Source organism: Strongylocentrotus purpuratus, unplaced genomic scaffold (genome assembly GCF_000002235.5).
Source record: "Strongylocentrotus purpuratus isolate Spur 01 unplaced genomic scaffold, Spur_5.0 spur5_scaffold_18, whole genome shotgun sequence".
Lineage (NCBI taxonomy): Eukaryota > Metazoa > Echinodermata > Echinoidea > Camarodonta > Strongylocentrotidae > Strongylocentrotus > Strongylocentrotus purpuratus.
The window spans coordinates 32,232,445-32,247,227 of record NW_022145603.1 but is presented as its reverse complement, the minus strand read 5'-3'; the positions used below and the strand labels follow the sequence as shown (position 1 = coordinate 32,247,227).

Genomic DNA, 14,783 nt, shown 5'->3' with positions numbered 1-14,783 from the left:
CTGTAATTTACCCTTTTTCTACTCAAGGTTGAAGGCAATCCTTAAATCTTCAAATCAATACGTGAGTTGGACATAGTGAACTTCTTGTTTACTCTGGATACATGGGTCATCCTTGGTAACAACCTGTACAGGCCAGTCAAACCTGTCTATTGAGGACACTCAAGGAAAATGGAGCAAGTGGCCACTATAGAAAGGTGGTCTGTAAGGACACATTTTGCTTTCTCAAGAGAGACAAAATGCATGGTCTTTCTAGACAGGAGGCATTTTATAGAGAGGTGGCAACTTCGACAGGTTTGACTTTATACAAACCTTGTTGCAATCTAATTGCCATACAGTCCCTTTGGAGCAAGAAAGGCATAAACTCAGCGATACATTACACGTGTTAACACCCATCTGGCTGTAAACAGATGATGAATTAATTCTCACCTGTTAAGAAGCCCCTGAAGTCCACATAAAAGTCTGTAGAAGATTTAATCTGTGCAATCTCTTCTGGGGAGCAATGGGACGTCAGCCTGGAAGGAACGTAGTAGCGCTTCTTTACCACTTTCCCTGTTGCATTTGATACCTAAAATATTAAAACATATCCAAACACTTAAACCATGAATACAAAACAAAATATACCAAGACAAAAAATACATTTTGTAAAATCCAAAAAGAAAAGAAAAAAAATCAATTCGTATTTCACTCATTATTTCATTTCACACATCCTACTCATGTCACTGAATTGTAGCAAGTTTCACAACAACGTGGATCTATTGAGCAATTGTGATTCCAAATTTGGAAAAAGGACATTTTAGTACCATTTGTAAAAGCTGTCAAAACTGTACTTAATCCCTACTTTTCACAGCACAAAACAGCATTTTAAAAGGAACATGTATGGAAAGATATAAACAAAATTATGGTATCAAAATTAAGCACATTTAACATTTCGACATTATGAACCTATTTCCAACCCTGTGTCATTTTTTTGGCAGTATACCTATATAAACAAGCTGGGAAAAGGCCTCTGTTTTGCACCTTTATTGTCCGTATATTTCTAGCGAAAATATTTTGAGGCTTACTTAAAACATGATGTTTAGCACCTGCGAGAATTGCTTCATGGTAATTTCCTACCCTAACCGAATGCCTAACTTCAGCACTGGACCAAACAATAAACTCTAACCGTAAATCGAAAACCTAATTATAACCATAACCCTACACCTTTGACAGAATATGGGGCTTTGCTGCGGGAGCACGGGTGGGAGCACCATTTAGCTGGATATTTACCTCAGTGTCGACTCCATCCTGTTGCGCTTGCTGGAGTCGTTCTACAGGAGCCTCACAAATGAGATCAAACTTGGCCATAAGCTTGACTAAGGCCTCCTTTTGTCCCAAGAAGCCTTGCCACATATGCTGAATCAACCTATCCTCTAAGATACCATCCTTCTCAAGAGTGGCCCAAGCATCACTCACGATCCCGTCCTGGAATTAAAACACAATGTAAACTTAATGGCAGTTAAAGTAACTGGACATAGGAGTATAGATTGTAAACCATTACTACATGGTATGAAAAATATGTCCTAACATTGTTATCAATACTCTAAAACTCTTTCTGTCAGGAGACTTCTTTACAGCCTTTTTTTTTTACATAGGTTATAGTGCTGCAGTTTACCTTGTAAGTGTACTGTACTTCTAATTTTCTATTTGTTAACACATAGATACATTTTGTCTGAATCCGATGACGGGGGAAATGATACATATGTAAAGCTAGTACGGACATTGTTGATGTATTAAGCTCTATGTAAATCCACAATATTTGTTTGAATAGAGGAAAAGGTTACTTCCTCTTTCTGCAAAACAAAGAATGGTAATGACCTGCTTAAAGACATCAATGTCTCGTAAGACCGACTGCATAGGACCTTTGTGGTACGCAATTAGTTTTTAATTCCCACTTCCAATTCATTGTGTATATTAAAACAACTGCTGCAGCTTACCGCATCATACATAAATGAGATTGTAAAAGAGAAGGAGGTCTCTTACCATCTCTGCGGGATCCAGGATGGTAATGACCTGCTTGAAGACATCAATCAGCCATTGAGGATTTAGGATCACCATGTCTTTTAGGAGAGACTGCTTGTCTTCAATGCCTCCGTAGTAGACTATGTAACCCAGGTCGTGGTAGAAGGTCAGCATCGTGAATAGTTCACCCTCTGATTCCATCCCGACTGGCTGCGTCAGTTTCTTGGTCTGGGAGAATACAAACAATGACTTAAAAATCATATGATTGGTGAAAAATATCACAAATATTTGTATCACATAAAAAATATATCATAACAGTAACATGGCAATTAATTTACAAATGGCATAATATACAGAATATAAATATAATAATGAAACAATACTTTTACAGAAGGCAACATGTTGCCTGAATCCGACGCCAAGATTTTCAAAGGCACTACATCCATTATTAAGACGGGCATAAACTTGGCCATTTAAAAATTGAAAGGGTATCATTGATGCATTTAAATAATAAAGCATTACATATTCCCAACAATACCAGGAGAGTTGTACGTAGCTATGAGGAAATGAAATAAGGACACAACTTAAATTTACTTAAAAATGTAATACATACTAAAAAAATAGCTAGAAAGTCCAGTACATAAAAATGGCAAATTTGGAAGAAGAAGAAGAAAAAAGGTTTCAAAAGAATTTAAACATCATATCTATACAAATGCTCTCTAATTTTCGTTTACCTCAATACCCAAGCGAAAATTATTTGAAACACTACAGTACATATCAATGTAAATTACTTAAAAATGGCAAGAATAAGAGTTGCAGTCCTACCTGATCTAATGTCATGTAATTGATTTGATCTGCAGCTAGAGCTTCCTCAAATAAGAGCCATCTGAGTGGAATTTCTTCTCCCATGTAAGGCTCTTCTATCGCTACTTTTTCAATATGTCTCCTCAACGCAACCAGCTTCAAAGAGCAGTAAGTATTGGTCGGTTTATTGTTTATTTAAAAAAATATATATTGTTATTGTCTGTTTTACAAATTATTCAGATATTTACATCATAATAAAACTTCAAAATACAAAAAACAATATACTAAATAGCAATGGTATTATATCACACGCCAATATAAGGGATAGAGCAACGTCGATCTGGCGCTGCTCAGTGGCTGCCGGGCTCACGATCAATTGGGCAAAAAGAATTTCCGTTTCGGTTTAATAAAATTTGGAGTGGACTATTAGGCTGTTATTATTATTATTATTATTATTAAATATTACAAATTATATACCTCACTTAAGAAATCCAGCCATCTGATTGGTCGAAATTGCATTTATAAACTTTAACTATTCCTGTAAAATTCCCGGTAAAATTCCAAACCCATGTAATAGTTCAAAAAAAATAGTTCTAAAATCCCAGTAACCATGGTTACTGGGAAAATAGTTCAGTCTTGGTAAAATACCCATAGGTTTTCATGTTAAAAATGGTTTGAGCCATTGCGGATACCGTACGTGTGCGAAGAATTGTTCGGTATTTTCATACAAGACAAGACAATTCCAAACAAGACAAAAATGGCCAAAGAAACTCTCCCAAGATTTCAACTTATCAAATTCAAGACTCGCTGACAGCAAGAACAACAAAAAGGGTACGTGAAATTATCCATAAACATGTTCGTTAAGTTGCTGAAAATGGAGTACCAGCATAGAAGTAGACGAAAATAGATCTAGTAGTCAGGGTGTCTGATCGCGCACCCGATGTTGTGTGCTGAAATTCTTCCCATAGAGATTGCACGCAATGCAGTCTATATGCAGTCTACGTGCATTGCGCGACCATCCAAAACAAAAGTCAAGTTTTTGTTTTTCAATTCAAGATTCAAACCTTTATCTGTTGTGATCCTGAAGGTGATACTCAATAAGTGAGGTGCCATATGAAAGTGCAGGTTCTTCTCTATATTTCCCACAGGGCCGGCCCACCCCCAAAATTGTAAAAATGTCTTGCTTAGACTAGAATCTAGATCTAGTCTACTCTCAAAGATACACTCATAAAAAACAACCGCAGATAAACTAGAGAAAGGCCAAGGTGGTGTCATTAGTTGACTCTTTTGTTTTCGGCATATAAAAGTATTAATGACTGCTTTAATATTTGAGAAATAGTTGTTTTTATACGCTCTCGGGAAGGTTACAATTGGGCTATTGCCCGAGGCGTGGGCAATAGCACAATTCTAACCTTCCCTTAAGCGTATAAAAACAACTATTTCTCTCAAAGCAGTCATTAATACTATAATATTCATAAACATGGTACGAAGATGTGGATAAATAATTATCAAAATATTTAAGGCAATGTCATTATTAATGCAACGAAAAATTGAGTATGTTCATGAATATTAAGCTTATTGCACAAAAATATCACTTTAGAGTTAGAAAGGGATCATCGATGTAGGGAGCCTAGATGTAGAACATAAATGTGGAGAAGAATCGACAATGGGTAATGAAAAAAGTGATATGATGCATATAAAAAACATATGTTTACAGTTGTATTATTTAGAGAGGCAATTAAAGCATGAATCATGCGCAGTCATTAAAATATTATATAACTAAATATTATTTTTCAGAATTACCCTTTTGTAACTAGCATAAAATTAAAAGTGTTTCGGAATTATGATTCTATAAGTGACAGATTTAGGATTACTATCACAAAACATTGAATTTCATGTTAAAACGAATGAACATCACGTTTTAGAGTGAGCAGCTTTTGGGTATGTCAGCTCTTTGTGTTTGAAAGAGCATCATAATATATGCCATAGTTCAAACATTGGGACAATATTTAAGACAAAAACAGAACCGAGTTTAAAAAACAATCACATTTCATTCAAGTGGCCCCAAGTTATGATATGATTTGTAGATTTTATTTTGCTACAGAACAATTGACTGCGTTAGCTTAACATTTTGAAGTGATATACTTTATTGTTGAAGTGGTCCAAACACGTGGAGCAATTTGTGCAGCACTTTGTAAGTGCAAGGAAAAGCCACTTTACTTTTTGGATTGTATAGATAATCAGTAATACTCCTTTGCTATAGGGTTACTATAAATTGTGATAGTTGATGATTATTCATAATGTACCTCTTCATCTTTGTCCTCTAAGCTGTTTTCGATAGCATAATACTTGGGAACCACATGGCATTCAAACGGCCTCTTCATGATAGATTCACGGATCTCCTTAAAGGCACAGCCAATCTTGAAGACAAAAAGAGTGAAATGAATAAGAATACTAATTTTACTTATAATGTTAAAGCATGCATGCATACCTCACTTCATATAAGATCATTATATTCTATGCAAACAAAAAGAAATATCATAATGCAATTGAAGTCCACCATAATATCTCATTGGTTATGCTACAAGGGGGAAAATGAGAGATCAATAAATATCCGTTTTTCTAATTTTCTGGTACTATCGAAACCAACAAGAAATCAGGGTGAAGTTTTCCTTTAAAAATCCAATTCACAATAAAATATAAATCCAAATAATGCAAAGTTATTCTAGTCAAGCTGTTTAAATACCATAGCCCACTCCCAATGCCAAACTGACTCCTAACAAAAACCAATTGACCAATATAATAGCCACTCAGGGTCAGACAGAAATAACCTTCTGGTATGGGGAATTTTTTATTAAAACTGACATTTGTCAACCTGACAACGGCTCCTGTTGACGAAAATACTTTCTCAAATTAACAGTTAATTTAGGAGCTATTAAAATGAGCAAGCTATCGTAAGTCAAAGTATATATTTCAGTTTTTGCCCTTTTCCACGATGACGAGGAATGTTAATCAATTCATTAGTATATTTATTTATTTATTCAGACTTCTTTGAAATACAGGATAGTCCCATCAACGCCGCAAGGCCTGCTTTTTAAGGGAGCCCTGTAGGCAAGGGACAAAGAACATGTTAAAAATGACAACAAACAAAAATTAAAAACATATACACAATACATAATACACAGTTATTTATCAGTAAATATATTAGGATTGAAGTATTGCAGCTAAAGTGGATATTTGAAGACATAAAGATAAAGAAAAAAAATCATTCATCTCGGTCTAGTCAGATGAAGTATCAGCGAAACATCCGTCGATAAACTCAGAGGCTGAAGCTTTCAGTCTAACTCCGGGTATGGTACTTTTTGTTCGATCTTTGTCGTTCTGGTGTCGGTCTTGTCTGTGTAAAGGGAGTATAAAGTGTATATTTCATGTTATTGTCCGTGTGTACTAACTCTTGGTTCAAAACACATCATAGACGAGGAGGTGTCGCGGCATAGTAAGGCGTTTACTTAACTTATAATGTAAGGTTAGAGGGTTTGAATCCCAGCCCGGCACTAACGTCCTTTGGCAAGACATTAGGGACTTTTAGATTCGCACGAAGACAATGGGAATTGCTACGGTCGACGTCCTTTTAATGCACTGCTTTGAATGGACGTCACACGTATCAGTCCGCGCAAATCTAGAGGTACCTATTAATCCATATTTGCCACTATTCAACCTATCGCCAATACCTCCAAATGACTGGATGTTAGTTAATTGCCCCCTTTTCAAATTCACTCTGGGTTAGCTTGGCGAGTTAGTCGCTTCCATTCTATTATGTGCGGCTGTACTGTGCCTTCCGATTTGGCGGGTGCGGAGAGGCGTGGCAGCCGGTAGTCAATATAAAATTGCAATAGTTGGATGGCGATACCTTTCACTTCCCCCTTTTTTTAAACAGTATATCGTAAGCAATTATCCTTTTTTTTTACAAACTGAGTTGTCATTTGGAATATGGTGCGATACTGTAAATCTGCTGTGTGCTGGTCGCGAGAAAAAAAGAAAGAAAAAAAACCTTCACAGATATATCCCTGAATGAGAGATGTGACTTGGGTAAAATTGCCCCGAATCCTACGACCTGGAAAAAGTTGCTCCGAAAGCAAGCTAGACAAGTTTGAAATCCCTGCACGATCGAAATAACTTTCAGATACGTTTATTGTGCATGCATATTACGTGTACCACCGTCAGGCGCACATCGCGGCATTTGGGGGTATTGGCGATAGCAAAAATTGGAGGACCGTCAGGAAGAACAGCTGATGCTGATGGAGCTTCCTGGGGTAAACACAATTATTATTTTATCATCAACATACACGTATATCATGAACCATTACCTTTTCCTTTTTCTCTTTTGCATTTCCTTGCACACTTTCTCGATGGGTTCCAACGATGAATATTGGTGGAGATTTTTGAGTAGGCGTAGACGTATCGTTATTCTTGACCGAAGAGGGCGCCACAGCATGGGCGAAGATGGAACACAACCAGAAATTGATGAACTCTAGACATGTCAGTTCTGATTTGGCACCTCCTTTAGCCTGTGTTTTAATTGTAAAGAAGTATATATGATAAGGCCAATGATAAAAACACACATAAACACCATGCTTTGTAATCATATAAGGAATACATATCTCACTCCTCACATCTAACATAATTTGCAATTTTGTAGTTGTTGAATAATTCATTGATTTATTTATCTTTATTATCTTGTAAAAAACGAACCGATTACAGAATCATACTCAAGTTATTTAATTATTACATTATCATAATTATTTACTTAAATTGCAATATTACCATAAAATTATCATGACGAAGGATTGCAACATAAAGTTAGCTTAAAGCCCAAGTCCACTCCAAAAAATAACTTACTTCCAATAGAAGCAGAAAAATCAGACTAACTAATCAAAAAAAGCCTGAGCAAAATGCCCAAGTGTTGAAGTGATTGGCAGCTTAACCTTGTAGACCAACGTGTATTTTTAACACAGATGGACTTTCAAAGAGATGTACATTTCAACTATTTAATATCTCACCATGCTCTCGAAAAAAAAAGTTTATACATCACTGATTTAATTGCACCAACGATTTACACATGAATTAATCAAAAACGAAACGGGTAGTTGAAGCTGTATTGAACAAAGAGTCTAAACGTCAACCAATAAAAGCTATCATAATATTAATACATAAATACATTTTACACAAGTAATGAATGACGAAAATATGTACAACTTTACAAATAAAGATTCAGCAAATAACTATTGTTTACAAAAAAAGCACAACACAACCCTATCTTCCATTTATCTATCCACTGTAAAGCATAATTAATTTTACCAAGCAGTATAAAATGAAATAAAGAAATACCTTGTCATAAAACTCGTCTCTGGATTCAGGGGGAACGACAGAATACAAACTTTTACTGAGATCAAAGACAATCACATAAATGGCTCGCCACGTCAGAAACACCTGCAGGAGAAGGCAATACAAATGATGAATAAACATTATTTAATAACTAACTTACTATGTTGTTTCTATGTGTTCTCTTATTTCTATTATAATAAGGGACCTTAGGCACTGTCTATAAATGATTAACAAGTAGATCATTCATATCCCTTGTAAATTTCAACAGTAAGGGCAATAGGTCTCTAAATTGCAATATATGTATTCAAACCAGAGACATAGCAATAATTTCCTAAAAAATTATGAAGTTCTTCGGATAAAACTGCCTGATGTAGGTCCTCTGGCTCTATACATATAGCCGTTATCAATTTTCGAGTATCTATGCTAAGGTACATAATGATAAACCAACCAATTGCATACATATTATCAAATTCCTAGATTACTCCGTGACAGTTAACAGGTCAAATGTATAAGAAACTTCTGTTGAAAAAAACTTTTTTTTTTTTTTTTTTTTTTTTTACAGAATTAAGAATTAGATTGCAAGAAGCCAGCAATTCTTAACTATTACATGTGCAGTCAGTTCTCCTTCAGTGGAATATCAAACAAATAAAAGAAGCAATAATATAGATCCTGGGCATGACTTTGCATCTATGACTGGACCACACAATAATGCACATGAATAAAACCTATGGTAAAACCAATATGTAGGCCAACAGCTTTGCATATTAACGTGAATCCATGTGCTCTGAACTGAAGCATTATAACGAAAGAAAGAGATAATAGTCTCCAGTTCTAATTTCTTTGAGAATGAAATGTCTACACTGAAACTGACCAAAATCAAAGGAGAAATGTCAAATATTTAGTACATACTATGTCCCATTTGCAGCCATCCTCAAATTCTGTAGAACTTTGCAGGAACTATGAATATTTAATGTATGTCCTATCTGTGAAATGTAAACGTTAGCAGTGTCCTAATATTCAAATTATGTAAGGAAACCCGTTTACTTGCTAGGCTTCACTGTCAGACACTATTGTGTGACTGACTTGCCTTTTTTCTTCTTTGGTAATAACATACATGAAATGAGCTGTAAATGATTTGTCTACATCAATAACCCACTTCTTGTAATGGCCAAAATTAAACTGATCGAATCTTTGCACAGCATAAAACGTACGACCATGCGGTACAATCGTCTGAAAATCAAGACTATTACTTATTGGCTCTTTAGCTCCTAAGTCGATTTGACAACAAATAGTCGTTATTTTCCCACGCAAAGACATTTCCAAGCCCCCCCCCCCTCCCTTTTTTTTTTAGGGGAGTTCTAAATTGGTATTATCTTTCAAATGCCGTTGGAATGTAACCTTTTCATTTTTTGGCCTGCAAATGGGACATAGTACCTTTAATGCCATGATGCGAGACTGTAGTCAATAAAATGTATTCAATTTTTTTCTTTTCGAATTCCAGATTAAAACAATAATACTTTACACATTTGCATTCCTAGCACCACGGTAGAATTTACAAGGAATTTAATGTTCTTAAAATGTTCTTTTACCTGATGGGTTGTGTAGTATATGTCGTGTCCAGCAAAGTCCCATATACTTAGTGAGACTCCTTCTCCTCTACCACTATCAGTCCTGTCTGTTCCTATCTCCTGAGGAATAAAGAATATGAATACACATCTATATGAACAATTATTATCAAAAACAATTTTACGAAAGTAATGGGAACATTAGTTCTGATCCTGAAGACAATCACACAACCACTTGGTCCAAACTTACGTCGACGCCCCCACACACAAAAACAAAACAAAGGAAATACAATAAATTATCATTGATTCATTGCATTTTCCCCCAATCCCCAACAGGACAAAATCCTTTGTAGGGCCATGCATTATGGTTCAAGGCATGCCCACATAGTGGATTTTTTTATGTTGGGGGTCGGGGCAAAATGCAATGAATTATTGAAAATTAATTGCATTTTCTTTGTTTGTTTTTCTGTGTGGGGGCGTCGACGTACCCTAGCGCCCGCTGCGTACAGTCATGATTCATTGGCTAAGCAATGGTCTCGTTACTGTGAGCCCCCGGGATAAAAAACGTGTCGATGTGCTATATTAGTGCCCTTTTATGAAGCAGTAATCCCCATTACTGTCAGTTATGACTTAAGGACGTAGGTCCCCTAGTTAATTATCATAGTAGCACACACATGCTTTAGCAATCACGCAAAACAAACACTTCCCAATTGTCATTAAATATAATCTGAGAATGTATACTATTATTTAGATCTATTAGGAATGAATCATTGTCAAAATCATTCAAAAAATTGGGGTACAAAAAATTATTCCACCATTATGACCAACAGTGTATATGCTGGCAGTCACAACTCTCTAAAAGCGAATTATACGCAATGGTATTTTGGCCAATTGTCGTATTAAAGCCCATTTATTTTCTTTTATTATTCCACTATGTATAAACGATATATATCTGTGTTTCTATATGACTACGTCATTGTAAATTTGCTACTGTGTATTATCTATTCGTGTATATTATTTATATTGTATATTGTTGATGTGATCTATGTAATGACAAACTGAATTTCCTAATGGACCAATAAAATGAATCAGAATCTGAATCAGAATTAACATTAAAGTTTAAGGTCATGTTACACAACACTCACTTTCGAGACAGTCTGGTAATGTCTGTTACCTACGCAAAAATATGGTTCGCTGCGCTTTTGAAGAAACAGACTCATTAAATTCTGCTAATGGTTACTCTTATCGGTAAAGTTTTATTCTGTGGTAACACGCAGATAAATTATGCATGCACGGATATAGATTTTATAACATGAAACAAAGAAGTGGAAGATTTTAGGATAAAACAAAGGCATTGTAGATAGTCCTGTACATTTTATCCCACATAAAGATACAAGGTTCAAAATTGAATTCTACCTTAAGGTGAACCTGTTCCGTAAGCATTTTCGCCACCAGACTTGCTATTTTATTTGGCATATTTTCATCATCTTCTTTAGCCTGGGGCGCCTCCACCTTATCCAAGACAAATCCTTCTGTAATAAATAAGAAATACACATATGTGTTTGTAGGATATATACATTCATAATTAATCTACATCTGCCACTCTCCGCTCAGGTATTACATGGGTACCAAGAAGGATGCGAACGTTAATGTGGTCGGATTGGCATGTGTGCGTTTGTAAATTGGCGCCTGGTCAAGATACTTCCAAAGGGAGTGGTGTGTGTGCACTAACATTCTACCACCTAAATAAGGCCTTCAAATGTAAATACATTTATTATAATCATTATTAGGGGAGAATATTTCATTTAACTGACATTTAATAGATCAGAATTGATTACAGTTTAAATTCATCACTGGATAATAACAACCTCTGTGTGATAACACTTTAAAGGGAGTTTTAACAGGTAAATACTAATTTTTGTATCAACTCGTATTGATACTTTACATTTTACGGACGATGAATTAAGGATTGATAGACGGTTCAGAAAACAAAGAAACAAGTTCAAGTTTATTTCACATTTCACAAATAAAAAGAATTCACATAATTGACAAAATTAGAACATAATATGGAATATACTAAAAGTGTCACAATATATAATTAATTCTTTGAAAAGACGTCGAAATTAATTGTAATGAATAGAAGGTTATACAGAGTGAAAAGTGAGGAACCTATTAAAAAGTTCAGCTTGTAGATTATAGTTTACCATAAATAAAACTAAAACAAACAAACTAAAACTATATACAAAACCAAAACAACAAACACATACACATACCTGCTTTTACAGGATTCAGGCCTCTGGCAAGAGTAGTATCGCTGTGTGGTGCTAAACTTTCTTCATCCTGTACACAAAATAAACCAGTGTTAAGATTGCCATCGATCAGCTTGCACTAAACTGCATCACAATTAGCAACTATAAATACATTTTAAAAGTAGTTGATGAGGCGGTCCCACTCTTTATTTCTTTACACTGAGTAATATGTTGTGTCAATGCATGACTAAGCTAAGAACATGATATTTCAGATGCAAACAGCTTATACATTTACTAGGGTTTATGAATAATTGAATGGCTAGTACTGAGTTAAATGTAAACCTGCGATGAAGTAATAAACTTGAAGTTCATAAGAGCATGATTGTATAGAATCCGTTTTCTAAAAAAAGCTTACTTATTTTGTGGGTATTAGACTTGTGTATCAAAATTTAATATCATAAATGAAATGCATATGGCAAGGAAACAGTAACCCCGACATGCTGTAGTACATCGTTTTTAACCTTTCTATAGCGGCAACCTTTTGGAAAATAAAAAGTTTCGTGTAGCACTAATTCCCAAATTATAATCAGGATATTCGGGCATCTCGTTGTCCACAATCCTCCTGCTCCTAAATGTTCTCCGCAAGCGAACCGAACAAGTGTGGTAAAAAGGTGATTTCGATATTAAAAAAGATATATTCGAGCTTCACGCTGTCAAATGGGAGTAACTATGAACCTAAAATCAGGCACTTTACTGCCTAAAATCCTACTGTTTCTAAATGTTGCGAGAGAATGAAATGTGTGGGGAAAAGACTCTTAATTGTCTTTATAACGCTATTTCTTCAAGCAAATTTCTGAGGTTATTAATTTGTTTTTTCTTCTGGCAGAATTTAACATTTTCTTCATAATCATAACTCCCAACTACATTTACTTTCATAGAGATTTTAATTTGAATTACTGAACAAGATAGCCATTTCATTCTCTCTCACTGGTTTTCCCTTAAATTAGTAATACAATATCTGCATGTAGATGATAATTACCTGTGTTGAGATCATGGATATCCTCTTTGCTTTTGTATCCACATTAGCTTTAACATATTCATCCTCTGTGAAAGTAAATCATCAAAAACCATATTATACTGTATGGTATCATATATTACACTGTTATATAAGATTGTATGACTCCAGAGTGATTAAAATTACATTATTTTTAATTAACAATATTATGTGCAATCCTGCCTTTGTAGCAGGTTATAAATTGACAGATTTATTTGTGTACACATCTTGACTAAAATATAATTTTCTTTACGTCATTTAGCTAAAAAGGATATTTTTTGGTGAGTTCTAACCACATGCTTTCCATATTAAGAATAACAAGTCTGAAGGAAAAAAAATGATTGTACAGGAAATTAGAAAGTAGTTCAAAAATACTTTGCAGTCTATTAACCGATTCGCTAAATTGGGATTTACAGAGCAGTACACAAATGTTTATATCTAGATTACCACTGCAATGATATAATGATATAACTATAATTATATGTCAGGGAACGTGTCAGACAGTAATAATGATGATGATGATAACAAAATATGAATAATGATAATGACGATAATGATATCAATGAACATAAAATAAACATAAACAGAAATGAAGATAACAACATGAATGTCATAATTGTTATTAAACTTGATATATCTTATGAACGATAAATATAGAATTGATCTAGATCTAAACAAATGAACAAAACTGACAAACACCACAAATTAACTACGCAAACAAATTAAAGCTAACAAAAACAAAACAAATATAATGACGAACCTGCTTCTTCAGGATTCAGGCCTCTGATGCGGGTATTATCGTTATGTGGTTCCAAACTTTCTTCATCCTGTACACAAAATAAACCAGTATTAAGATTGGCATCGAGTAGCTTGCACTAGCCGCATCACAATTAGCAACCAGAACTACTTTTATAAGTGGTTGATGAGATGATCCTACTCTTTATTCGTTTACACTGTCATTACAGACTGGTCAAGAACAAGAGCAATTAATGGTGTCGTTGCATGATTGACTACGTACTTGACATTCCAGATGCAAACAGCTAATGCGTGTACCTGGATTTATGAATACTTGAATGGCTAATACCGAATTAAATGTAAACTTGTTTTACAGTAATGAAACAAATATTAAGGAAATGCGTATGCAAAGGAAATACCAATATACCGTAAGTCAGAAAAACGATATCTGTATGGAGATAATAATTACCTGTGGTGGTGACACGATTAGCCTCTTTGCTATGTCATCCGCAAGAGCTTTACTATACTCATCATCTTTGAAATTAAATCATCATATATAACATATTACATTGTAATATGAGATTGTATGATAACAGAGTAATTGAAATTACATATATATATATATTATTTAAATGAACAATTTAATGTGCATTCCTGTCATTATGGCAAGTACAAAATTACCAGATAGCTAGAGGAATGATGTGATGTCATGCGACTATTTCAATTGTTTTGACACACACCTTGCATAAAATATAATTTTCCTCAAAACTTATGACTGAAAAGGATATGTTTTTGGTGACTTCTAACCAAATCCAGAACCAAAAACCAAACCAGAAAATGGAAATTTTGTTCCAAAATACTGTGCAGTCTATTAATCAGTTCGATAATTTGACATTTACATAGCAAGTACAAAAACAGTGATATTGCCATGATATCATAATGACAATTCAGTTAACTTCTTATATCTATATTACCACTGCAAGAACTATAACT

General features: G+C 34.6%; 1 protein-coding gene across 1 annotated transcript in view; it reads right to left on the bottom strand.

Moving 5' to 3' along the window:
- Positions 1-14,783, bottom strand: part of LOC593992 (ankyrin repeat and KH domain-containing protein mask-like) — a 40,754-nt gene that overhangs the window by 7,488 nt on the left and 18,483 nt on the right. The window contains exons 6-17 of the mRNA XM_030988942.1: positions 14,260-14,324; positions 13,816-13,882; positions 13,041-13,105; positions 12,026-12,092; positions 11,169-11,284; positions 9,777-9,875; positions 7,170-7,370; positions 5,109-5,222; positions 2,824-2,958; positions 2,020-2,226; positions 1,267-1,461; positions 427-565 (exon numbers count right to left, since the gene is read on the bottom strand). Of these exons, the coding sequence (XP_030844802.1) occupies positions 427-565; positions 1,267-1,461; positions 2,020-2,226; positions 2,824-2,958; positions 5,109-5,222; positions 7,170-7,370; positions 9,777-9,875; positions 11,169-11,284; positions 12,026-12,092; positions 13,041-13,105; positions 13,816-13,882; positions 14,260-14,324 (1,470 nt within the window). The remainder of the gene's footprint in view (positions 1-426; positions 566-1,266; positions 1,462-2,019; positions 2,227-2,823; positions 2,959-5,108; positions 5,223-7,169; positions 7,371-9,776; positions 9,876-11,168; positions 11,285-12,025; positions 12,093-13,040; positions 13,106-13,815; positions 13,883-14,259; positions 14,325-14,783) is intronic.